The 12,154-nt window shown below is 46.4% G+C and overlaps 1 protein-coding gene across 10 annotated transcripts in view; it reads left to right on the top strand.

Moving 5' to 3' along the window:
* The window catches only part of FBRSL1 (fibrosin like 1), a 1,030,218-nt gene that overhangs the window by 457,545 nt on the left and 560,519 nt on the right, over positions 1-12,154 (top strand). For all 10 annotated transcript variants that reach the window (XM_033954188.1, XM_033954183.1, XM_033954192.1 and 7 more), the window contains exon 4: positions 2,738-2,773. In XM_033954188.1, the coding sequence (XP_033810079.1) occupies positions 2,738-2,773 (36 nt within the window). The remainder of the gene's footprint in view (positions 1-2,737; positions 2,774-12,154) is intronic.

The raw sequence follows: 12,154 nt of genomic DNA, 5'->3' as shown, positions 1-12,154 counted from the left end.
GGCTTTCTTCATGTTGTTTAGGTGAAGTAGATTTTAAAAATTTATCAAAGATGACAGCATGTGGTTTTTTTGTGCTTGTCTGTTGGTATATTTAAATATCATAGGAGAATGCATTCAGGGGGGTAGTTACTAACATGTTAAAACAGAAAAATTGCATTATTTTACCATAATGCAGATTAGTGTAAGGTAGCATGGGTTACATAATAATGAAATGTAAAGCATGCAGATGCATTCAGAGCCACACATTAGTTTGTAAATGAAATAACACAGCTTGTGTCGAACTTCACACGCTGTGCTATTCCATGGAAATGATGCCAGCTCAAAGCTGGTATTATTTTTCCTGCCCAGAAACACTGGGCCATCATCCTAAAAGGGCTGTAATTTTAATAATATGAAACATATGTCTCTCATCTCCTCTTCTGTCCTTCCCCCAAACAAAGATCCCCTACCCAGACTTTGATTTTAGGGGAGATTCTGGGAGGACGGGGCTTAGAATGGGAAATTTAAACGTGCCTTTGGGGTGGGGGTTCGTAGGAGGCCATTGTTCTTTTTATTAAAGCTTTAACGTTGTTAAGATGGCTCCTTCCAAGCACTGGGCCACATTAAACTAAACCTTAAGATTATATACCGCATCCTCTCCATAAAGATAGAGCTCGGCACGGTTTACAGGAACTTTAATATAATGAAGGAAAAACATAATAAGAATTAGTGATTATAAAGAGGGTAGCGAGATTTACATTTTTGAGAATGGAAAAATTTACACTAACATATTTTGATCGCCCATCTAGTGGCGTAGCAAGGGTGGGAGGCACCCCGGGCAGTGGTGCCCCCCTGCCACGCGAATGCCTTCCCTCTCCCATATGCCTTTGCTGGCGTGAGCAGCATCTCCAAACTACTGCCTGCTCTGGCCTCGGCTCGCCCTCTGATGTCACTTCCTGGTTCCGCAAAGAGCCAAAGAAGTATGTGGGGCCAGAGAGGAGGAGAGGTGATGGTGCCCCCAACAAGATAGTCCACAACCCCCCCCTTACTACGCCACTGCACCCATCCCTAGTGGCTGTTATTATGGCAAACCAACAGCTAAGACCTAGAGAGAACATAAGAACATAAGACTAGCCTTACTGGGTCAGACCAATGGTCCATAAAGCCCAGTAGCCCGTTCTCACGGTGGCCAATCCAGGTCACTAGTACCTGGCCAAAACCCAAAGAGTAGCAACATTCCAGCATCTCAAAGAATAGCAACATTCTGGAACTACAATGAGAGCAACATTCCAGATCTGAGATTGTGATGTCATAATGCCTCATTCCACAGAGCCTCAGAATCAACCTCATTAGTGATGTCACAATGGCTTGATTGTCTTATACTTGGCACATATAAGTACATAAGAATAACCATATTAGGTTAGACCAAAGGTCCATCAAGCCCAGTAGCCTGTTCTCACGGTGGCCAATCCAGGTTACTAGTACCTGGCCAAAACCCAAAGAGTAGCAACGTTTCATGCTACCGATCCATGGCAAGCAGATGCTTCCCCCGTGCATGGTGTTCACCCTGAAATTAGATCCAAGCTGCTGGAGGCTCTGGTAATGCAACACTTTCCCAACTTTCTCATCCAGAAACTGAGGCGTCCTCTTTGTGATTGCATCCCCTCCCTGCAACAGAACCATTGCAAATTTAGCTTTTTAGCTGCCGTTATTAGAAATCTGATGAAATGCTGCTACCGTAACCAGCAGCTGAAAAATGCCGAGAGTCCTGATTTTATCAAATGTTAAAAAGTCTTGGACTTAGAGGATGAGATGTACGGCGTCTGCATTTTGGACCCCTGTTCGTTTACAGAAATTGGATAGTTCTCAGTCTAATAGATGCTGGCACTGTCACTGTCATCTCGATGTAGGGACATTGGATCATCTGCTGTTCTATTATCCCTTGATACTCGATTTTGGAGATCCATTTGGGGTCAAGTGAATAATTTATTGGAAAATCCGGTGGCATTGACATACGATACCGTACTATTTGGTACATCAATGAGGGCTTAAAGCCAAATATCTTCTCATAACAATAAACTTCTCTTTATAATGACAGGGGTTGCCTTACAACTTATTATGAAGAACTGGAAAAACTGGGACCGGTTAAATTATAATTTCTGGAGGAACTCTTTATGCCACATTTTTAAAAATGGAATGTGTGATGGCCATACAGCAGGGGCATTATAAGAAATTTAAGGATGTTTGGGAGCCATTAACAAAATTTTGTAAGGAATGATTAATTTTTTTCCCTTTGAATATACACATCCAAGGTGGGTGGGGGATACTTTGGGCTCCTTTTACAAAGCCGTGCTAGGGCCTTAACGCGTGGAATAGCATGCGCTAGCCACTAGCCGCTACCGCCTAGAGCAGGCGGTAGATTTTCGGCTAGCACGCGCTAATCCAGTGCGTGCGTTAAAAACGTTAGCATACTTTTGTAAAAGGAGCCATTTGATTTACTTATGGTTGAGGGCTACTGTTGGGTATATTTTTGGGGGAGAGAGGGGGGGTTTGATATACATATCAGATATGAAATATAATTTGATAGAATATTAAGTGCTGTTAAAGTGTAAAATGTTTCTATATTATATTGCACTTATTGTTAGTTTTAAACTGAATAAAATTGTTTTGTTTTTTAAAAAGTCTACAGTCTTTCTCACCTTGCCCTTCCACCTTTGTTTCTTGACATTTCTGACTAGTGTTTCTTTTCTTTCCACAGAGTTCTGCACAGTCGTTTTCGGGAAGAGGATACTCTGTAAGTCCTTTACCAGTTTATTAGCTTTCTCTTTTCTAGTTGGTGTTCATGATGATTGCAGAGGTTGGACTACTTGCTCCTGGGATCACTTCTGCCAGGTTGGGGGGGGAGGGGCAACTTTAAAAAAGTACTTTTACAGTATTAAGCAGGAGGTGGACTTTGCGTGGGACACATCCCGGGGCTTTGTCTTCACTGTGGTTTTCTGTAACTCAGTAGGGAACACTGACACTCTGTCTCGATGCTGTGTGATTCAGGGGTGTAGAGAAAAAGGAAATGCATATCAAACCTTTATGGGACAGAACCAAGTATCCCCAGAATTTTTCTTGTTGTTTTTACCATATGAGAAAAATGGAGCAGTTTTAAGATCTTGCAAGAGGAAGGGAAAGGAAGCTCTACTGAGCAGGGACTGTCTCTTGGATGTTTTAATGTATAGCCCAACCAGAAAGAGAATGACGTGGATATGGTTCAATCAATGATCTGAAATGATGTCAAAACATAGAATTTTGTTTCTGCAAATTGGCATGTAACGAAATAAGATAGCACTCTTTTCAGCTACAGTGGCAAAATAACACTACGAATTTAGGAAGTTGGTTGGGCTGAGAACCTTTCAGCACCCCCTCGTAGCAGAACTATAAATAGAAATGATTAGTAGTATTAGTTTGCATTCACACACATATTTGAAATGTTCTCTTATTTATAAAAGTATATGAAAAAAATGTAAGAAAGTAAGAACATGGGTTATACCAAAGGTCCATTGAGTCTAGCATCCTCTCTTTGACAGAGACATTTCCAGGTCACAGGTACCCGGTAGGATCACATCTATTTCTTATTGCTCACTCCTAGGGACCAGTGGTACCTTTCTCAAATCTGTATGAATAATATGTTTATGTACTTTTCCTCTGGGAGCTTTTCGAAACCTTTCTTTTTTAAGCCCAGCTATGCTAATTGCCTTTATATCCTCAAGCTCCTCAGTTTAATTATGTGATGAGTAAAAAAAAAAAATACTTCTTCCGATAAGTTTTAAAAGATACTACTGATTAGTGTCACACAGTGATTCCTCATTTTATACTGTTAGAAAGGTTAAACTTCTCCCACCCACTCATGATTTTATAGATCTCTATCATACTTCCTCTCGGTCATCTTTTCTCAAAGCTGAAGAGTTCTAATTTGGACAGACTTTCTCTGAATGTTTTGCAGTGTCGCTGTGTTTTTTAAATTTGGATTTAGGTCACACCTTTTTTCAGGCAATGTACATCCAGATACAGTAGCAGGTATTTATCTGGATTGTAAACATAATAGAATATGTTGATATAGATGCATCCAAAACAGTTTCAAAAATACCTCGCATGATATAAATGTGCATATTTTATAGTTACCTCATAACCTATTTTTTTGATATACGTATGACTTCATAAATTTGAGGGAGGATCATTTTGTGAACAAGTGCAAAGTGATACATGTGGGAAAGAGGAACCCGAACTATAGCTGTGTGATGCTGGGTTCTTTGTTAAGGGTCACTGCCCAGGATGTCATTCTTAAGGATACGTTGGAACCCTTAGTTCAATGTATGGCAGCGGCTAAGAAAGCAAATAGAATGTTAGAAATGATCACGAAAGGAATGGAAAGCAAAGATGAAAATGTTATAATGCCCTTGCATTGCTCTATGGTACGGCTGCAACTTGAATACTGTGTGCAGTTCTGGTCGCCGTATCTCAAAAAAGATATAGTGGAATTAGAAAAGGTACAGAGAAGGGTGATGAAAATGATAAAAGGTTTGAGACGACTTCCCTTGAGACGCGGCTAGGGCTCTTCAGCTTGGAGAAGAGGGCACAGGAGTGATAAGAATGCTAGGAAGTTCTTCTTTACCCAACGTGTGGTGGACACCTGGAATGCGCTTCCAGAGAGCGTAATAGGGCAGAGTACGGTACTGGGGGTTCAAGAAAGGATTGGACAATTTCCTGCTGGAAAAGGGGATAGAGGGGTATAGATAGAGGATTACTGCACAGGTCCTGGACCTGTTGGGCCGCCGCATGAGCGGACTGCTGGGCACGATGGACCTCAGGTCTGACACAGCAGAGGCTTTGCTTATGTTCTTATGTTAGGTCTATAAAATACTGAGTGGAGTGGAAAGGGTAGATGCGAATCTCTTATTCACTCTTTCCAAAAATAATAGGAGTAGGGGGCATGCGATGAAGCTACTAAGTAGTAGATTTAAAACAATTTCTTTATCCAACATGTAATTAAACTCTGGAATTTGTTGCCGGAGAATGTGGTGAAATCAGTTAGCTTAGCAGGATTTTAAAAAGGCTTGGATAATTTCCTAAAAAGGGAAGTGCATAGACCATCATTAATTATTATTATTACAATTTATTACGATTTTTTTTTATATACCGCCTATCAAGGTTATCTAAGCGGTTTTTACAATCAGGTACTCAAGCATTTTTCCCTCTCTGTCCCGGTGGGCTCACAATCTATCTAACGTACCTGGGGCTATGGAGGATTAAGTGACTTGCCCAGGGTCACAAGGAGCAGCGCGGGGTTTGAACCCACAACCCCAGGGTGCTGAAGCTGTAGATCCAACCACTGCGCCACACACTCCTCCAAGATGGCTTGAATTAAGATGGCTTGGGAAAATCCTCTGCTTATTCCTAGAATAAACAGCATAACATCTGTTTTACTCCTTGGGATCTGGGTTGGCCACTGTTGGAAACAGAATACTGGGCTTGATGGACCTTCAGTTTGTCCCATTATGGCAACTCTTATGTTCTTATGTACATGTATTGTTCCCAGGGGTTGTACATTAACTAAAGGCTTTCTACTTTTTACACGTGAGCCAGGGGAGGAGTTTTTATGTCACAGGAGTAGGGAACTGCAAGCTGATTACCAAAACTTCCCCTCCCATGTCCTGTACTCTGTCCAGCTATCGAACATTCTGCTCATGGCTTCCATGAATTCTGCTTAATGTGATGGAATGATCCTTTTTATTGACGCTTTTGGGAAATAGTTTAGGACCTAAACAACAGACATATATCGCCCCAAATAACCCATATTTTTAGTGACTCTCAAAAATAAGCCTTTGGTTACCAGCGACCCCCATCCCTCAATGTTTTTATAACATAGCATAACATAATAGCAGATTTCTAGACCGCATAGCCATGAGTTCAGTGCGGTTAACAAAAGATTATGCTATGAAAAAAATACAGGAATAATATAATATACAGAAATCTAATTGATCAGAATTTTTTTAAAAAAAAAAGTTTTCAACAGTTACAGAAATTGGAAGACTGGTTGTCCAAATGTCAGATGAAATTTAATGTGGACAAATGTAAATTGATGCACATGGGGAAGAATAACCTGAATCACAGTTACTGGATGCTAGGATCTACCTTGGGGATTAGTGCCCAAGAAAAAGGATCTGAGTATCATCGTAGACAATATGATGAAACCTTCCGCCCAGTGTGCGGCAGTGGCCAGAAAAGCAAACAGGATGCTGGGAATTATTAAAAAAGGGATGGTTAACACAACTGAGAAAGTTATAATGTCCTTGTATCGCTCCATGAGGCGGCCTCATCTGGAATATTGCGTTCAATTCTGGTCTCCTTATCTCAAGAAAGAAGAGTGACCAAGACGATAAAGGGGATGGAACTCCGCTCGTATGAGGAAAGACTACAACGGTTAGGACTCTTCAGATTAGAAAAGAGACGGCTGAGGAGATATATGATTGAAGTCTACAAAATCCCGAGTGGAGTAGAACGGGTACAAGTGGATCGATTTTGCACTCCATCAAAAATTAATACGACTAGGGGACATTCGATGAAGTTACAGGGAAATACTTTTAAAACCAATAGGAATAAATTATTTTTCACTCAGAGAATAGTTAAGCTGTGGAATGCATTGCCAGAGGATGTGGTAAGAGCGGATAGCGTAGCTGGTTTTAAGAAAGGTTTGGACAAGTTCCTGGAGGAAAAGTCCATAGTCTGTTATTGAGAAAGACATGGGGGAAGCCACTGCTTGCGCTGTATCGGTAGCATGGAATATTGCTACTCCTTGGGTTTTGGCCAGGTACTAGTGACCTGGATTGGTCACCGTGAGAACGGGCTACTGGGCTTGATGATGGACCATTGGTCTGACCCAGTAAGGCTATTCTTATATTCTTACTATTTTAAGCAGTTTTGATATAACCTTTACAGTGTCCTTGAAAAACAGCCTGACACCTTGCATTTGACTGAGAGAAAGCATTCTGCACCTCTTTGGCTTCTGAGCAGTGCTTAAACCTCTGTAAACAAATGGAACCATGACAGAAGTACCGTATTTTCACGCAAATAACACGCACCCGTATAAAACGCGCACACGGATATAGCGCGCAGAAATCACGATGATTTGCACAAAAACTTTGATATACCGCGCTCACGGGTATACCGCGCATGCTGCCCGACGCTCCTTTCGCCCGCCCTGACTTTCCGTGCGCTGTCCCGACTCTCCGTTCACCCCCCCTGACTTCCGTGCACTGTCCCCCCTTGAAGGTCTGTCCCCATCCTGAAAGCCTGATGCCCCCCCCCCGACGTCCGATACATCCCTCACCCCCCCCCCCCCCGAAGGACCGCCGACTCCCCAACAATATCGGGCCAGGAGGGAGCCCAAATCCTCCTGGCCACGGCGACCCCCTAACCCCACCCCGCACTACATTACGGGCAGGAGGGATCCCAGGCCCTCCTGCCCTCGACGCAAACCCCCCTCCCCCCCAAGAACCTCCGACCGCCCCCCAGCCGACCCGCGATCCCCCTGGCGACCCCCACGACCCCCCCACCCCCCTTCCCCGTACCTTTGGTAGTTGGGCCAGAAGGGAGCCCAAACCCTCCTGGCCACGGCGACCCCCTACCCCCCCCCCGCACTACATTACGGGCAGGAGGGATCCCAGGCCCTCCTGCCCTCGACGCAAACCCCCCTCCCCCCCAGGAACCTCCGACCGCCCCCCAGCCGACCCGCGATCCCCCTGGCGACCCCCACGACCCCCCCACCCCCCTTCCCCGTACCTTTAGTAGTTGGCCGGACAGACGGGAGCCAAACCCGCCTGTCCGGCAGGCAGCCAACGAAGGAATGAGGCCGGATTGGCCCATCCATCCTAAAGCTCCGCCTACTGGTGGGGCCTAAGGCGCGTGGGCCAATCAGAATAGGCCCTGGAGCCTTAGGTCCCACCTGGGGGCGCGGCCTGAGGCACATGGTCGGGTTGGGCCCATGTGCCTCAGGCCGCGCCCCCAGGTGGGACCTAAGGCTCCAGGGCCTATTCTGATTGGCCCACGCGCCTTAGGCCCCACCAGTAGGCGGAGCTTTAGGATGGATGGGCCAATCCGGCCTCATTCCTTCGTTGGCTGCCTGCCGGACAGGCGGGTTTGGCTCCCGTCTGTCCGGCCAACTACTAAAGGTATGGGGAAGGGGGGTGGGGGGGTCGTGGGGGTCGCCAGGGGGATCGCGGGTCGGCTGGGGGGCGGTCGGAGGTTCGTGGGGGGGGGGGGGGTTTGCGTCGAGGGCAGGAGGGCCTGGGATCCCTCCTGCCCGTAATGTAGTGCGGGGTGGGGTTAGGGGGTCGCCGTGGCCAGGAGGGTTTGGGCTCCCTTCTGGCCCAACTACCAAAGGTACGGGGAAGGGGGGTGGGGGGGTCGTGGGGGTCGCCAGGGGGATCGCGGGTCGGCTGGGAGGCGGTCGGAGGTTCTTGGGGGGGAGGGGGGTTTGCGTCGAGGGCAGGAGGGCCTGGGATCCCTCCTGCCCGTAATGTAGTGCGGTGTGGGGTTAGGGGGTCGCCGTGGCCAGGAGGGTTTGGGCTCCCTTCTGGCCCGATATTGTCGGGAAGTCGGCGGTCGTTCGGGGTGGGGGTGCGAGTGGTCCTGCCGGGGGGGGGGATGTATCGGACGTCGGGGAGTCGGCCGGGCAAGAGGGCTTGGGCTCCCTCTTGCTCCGATCATGGATGCGGGTGCGGATGGGAGCGCGTGCGAGCGGTCGTTCGGGGTGGGGGTGCGAGTGGTCCTGCCGGGGGGGGGGGATGTATCGGACGTCGGGGAGTCGGCCGGGCAAGAGGGCTTGGGCTCCCTCTTGCTCCGATCGTGGATGCGGGTGCGGATGGGAGCGCGTGCGAGCGGTCGTTCGGGGTGGGGGTGCGAGCGGTCCTGCTGGGGGGGTGAATCGGGCGTCGGGCGGGGTGGGAACTATGTTTTAAAACTTTGGTATACCGCGCTCACGCATATAACGCGCGAGGGGTATGCGCGGTAGGTAAAAACGCGTATAACGCGCGCGTTATATGCATGAAAATACGGTAATTGAATCCTTCTTGCAAGTATTTTTAGTAGGTGGCTGTGTGTAATCTCTGATATGAACATATGCAGCTTTCTTTAATGACACAACGCTAATCTTATCTGCTAGAGTTTGGGGTTAAAACAAAGGGCAGCACAAAGATAATCTGGCATTTAATTGTTCAAACTACAGCCGAATTTGATAAAGCTGAGAAGGAACAGACCTTTGAATATGTTAGAGTAAGGCTCGATTTGACCATTGGACATGGGAGTCAATGGTTGCTGAGCAATCCCAATATTGAGCAAGCTGCTTCATGTCCAGGGAGCAATAATTCGTATTCTGATAGTCACCCCCAATCATTTTGAGCTGTCACCCCCAATCATTTGGTACCTATGCTGTAGGTCAGCGGTCTCAAACTCGCGACCCATGGGCCACATGCAGCCCCCCAGGTACTACTTTGAGGCCCTCAGTCTGTACACGATTGCCCACTCCACAAGTGTCCAGCGGTCACATCTGGTGGTCACTGTAACCTCATGCAAGCACTTGCCTGTGTCTGTACGCGATTGTGAGGTGGAGTCCAATCGCGTGCATATGTGGGAAAGCGCTTGCGTGAAGTTACAACAGTGAGGCAGGCATCGTTCTACAACGTGCAGCTTGGAGCAGCGGTTTGAGGCAGTGCAGCTTGTGCGTGTTGTCCGATGCTGGAGGAGGTGAGAGCTGCTGCTACTTTTTTACTTTATGATGATCCACATTTTGGATTTGTAGGTACTTGGAGGGCCGCAGAAAAAATAGGGGTCCTTTTACTAAGGTACACTAGCCGATTTAGCGCACGCTAAAGCTAAACGCTAACACGCCCATAGAATCTAATGGACACGTTAGGATTTAGCGCGCGCTAAAGCTAAACGCTAACACGCCCATAGAATCTAATGGACGCGTTAGGATTTAGCGCGCACTAAAGCTAAATGCTAACACGTCCATAGAATCTAATGGAACATTAGGATTTAGCGCGTGCTAAAGCTAAACGCTAACACGCCCATAGAATCTAATGGACGTGTTAGGATTTAGCGCGCGTTAAAGCTAAACGCTAACACGCCCATAGAATCTAATGGACGCGTTAGGATTTAGCGCGCGCTAAAGCTAAACGCTAACACGCCCATAGAATCTAATGGACGCGTTAGGATTTAGCGCGCGCTAAAGCTAAACGCTAACACACCCATAGAATCTAATGGACGCGTTAGGATTTAGCGCGCGCTAAAGCTAAACGCAAACACGCCCATAGAATCTAATGGACACGTTAGGATTTAGCGCGCGCTAAAGCTAAACGCTAACACGCCCATAGAATCTAATGGACGCGTTAGGATTTAGTGCGCGCTAAAGATAAACGCTAACACGCCCATAGAATCTAATGGACGCATTAGGATATAGCGCGTGCTAAAGCTAAACGCTAACACGTGCATAGAATCTAATGGAACATTAGGATTTAGCGCGTGCTAAAGCTAAACTCTAACATGCCCATAGAATCTAATGGACGCGTTAGGATTTAGCGCTCGCTAAAGCTAAACGCGAACACGCCCATAGAATCTAATGGATGCGTTAGGATTTAGCGCACGCTAAAGCTAAACGCTAAACGCTAACACGCCCATAGAATCTAATGGACGCGTTAGGATTTAGCGCTCGCTAAAGCTAAACGCTAACACGCCCATAGAATCTAATGGACGCGTTAGGATTTAGCGCTCGCTAAAGCTAAACGCGAACACGCCCATAGAATCTAATGGATGCGTTAGGATTTAGCGCACGCTAAAGCTAAACGCTAAACGCTAACACGCCCATAGAATCTAATGGACGTGTTAGGATTTAGCGCACGCTAAAGATAAACGCTAACACGCCCATAGAATCTAATGGACGCATTAGGATATAGCGCGTGCTAAAGCTAAACGCTAACACGTGCATAGAATCTAATGGAACATTAGGATTTAGCGCGTGCTAAAGCTAAACTCTAACATGCCCATAGAATCTAATGGAACATTAGGATTTAGCGCGCGCTAAAGCTAAACGCTAACACGTGCATAGAATCTAATGGAACATTAGGATTTAGCGCGTGCTAAAGCTAAACTCTAACATGCCCATAGAATCTAATGGACGCGTTAGGATTTAGCGCTCGCTAAAGCTAAACGCGAACACGCCCATAGAATCTAATGGATGCGTTAGGATTTAGCGCACGCTAAAGCTAAACGCTAAACGCTAACACGCCCATAGAATCTAATGGACGCGTTAGGATTTAGCGCTCGCTAAAGCTAAACGCTAACACGCCCATAGAATCTAATGGACGCGTTAGGATTTAGCGCTCGCTAAAGCTAAACGCTAACACGCCCATAGAATCTAATGGACGCGTTAGGATTTAGCGCTCGCTAAAGCTAAACGCGAACACGCCCATAGAATCTAATGGATGCGTTAGGATTTAGCGCACGCTAAAGCTAAACGCTAAACGCTAACACGCCCATAGAATCTAATGGACGTGTTAGGATTTAGCGCACGCTAAAGATAAACGCTAACACGCCCATAGAATCTAATGGACGCATTAGGATATAGCGCGTGCTAAAGCTAAACGCTAACACGTGCATAGAATCTAATGGAACATTAGGATTTAGTGCGTGCTAAAGCTAAACTCTAACATGCCCATAGAATCTAATGGAACATTAGGATTTAGCGCGCGCTAAAGCTAAACGCTAACACGCCCATAGAATCTAATGGACGCGTTAGGATTTAGCGCTCGCTAAAGCTAAACGCGAACACGCCCATAGAATCTAATGGATGCGTTAGGATTTAGCGCACGCTAAAGCTAAACGCTAAACGCTAACACGCCCCATAGAATCTAATGGACGCGTTAGGATTTAGTGCGCGCTAAAGATAAACGCTAACACGCCCATAGAATCTAATGGACGCATTAGGATATAGCGCGTGCTAAAGCTAAACGCTAACACGTGCATAGAATCTAATGGAACATTAGGATTTAGCGCGTGCTAAAGCTAAACTCTAACATGCCCATAGAATCTAATGGAACATTAGGATTTAGCGCGCGCTAAAGCTAAACGCTAA

The sequence above is a fragment of the Geotrypetes seraphini genome, chromosome 8 (genome assembly GCF_902459505.1).
Source record: "Geotrypetes seraphini chromosome 8, aGeoSer1.1, whole genome shotgun sequence".
NCBI classification, from domain to species: Eukaryota; Metazoa; Chordata; class Amphibia; order Gymnophiona; family Dermophiidae; genus Geotrypetes; species Geotrypetes seraphini.
The sequence above is the reverse complement of the archived record's forward strand: the minus strand, read 5'-3'. Positions and strand labels throughout refer to the sequence as shown.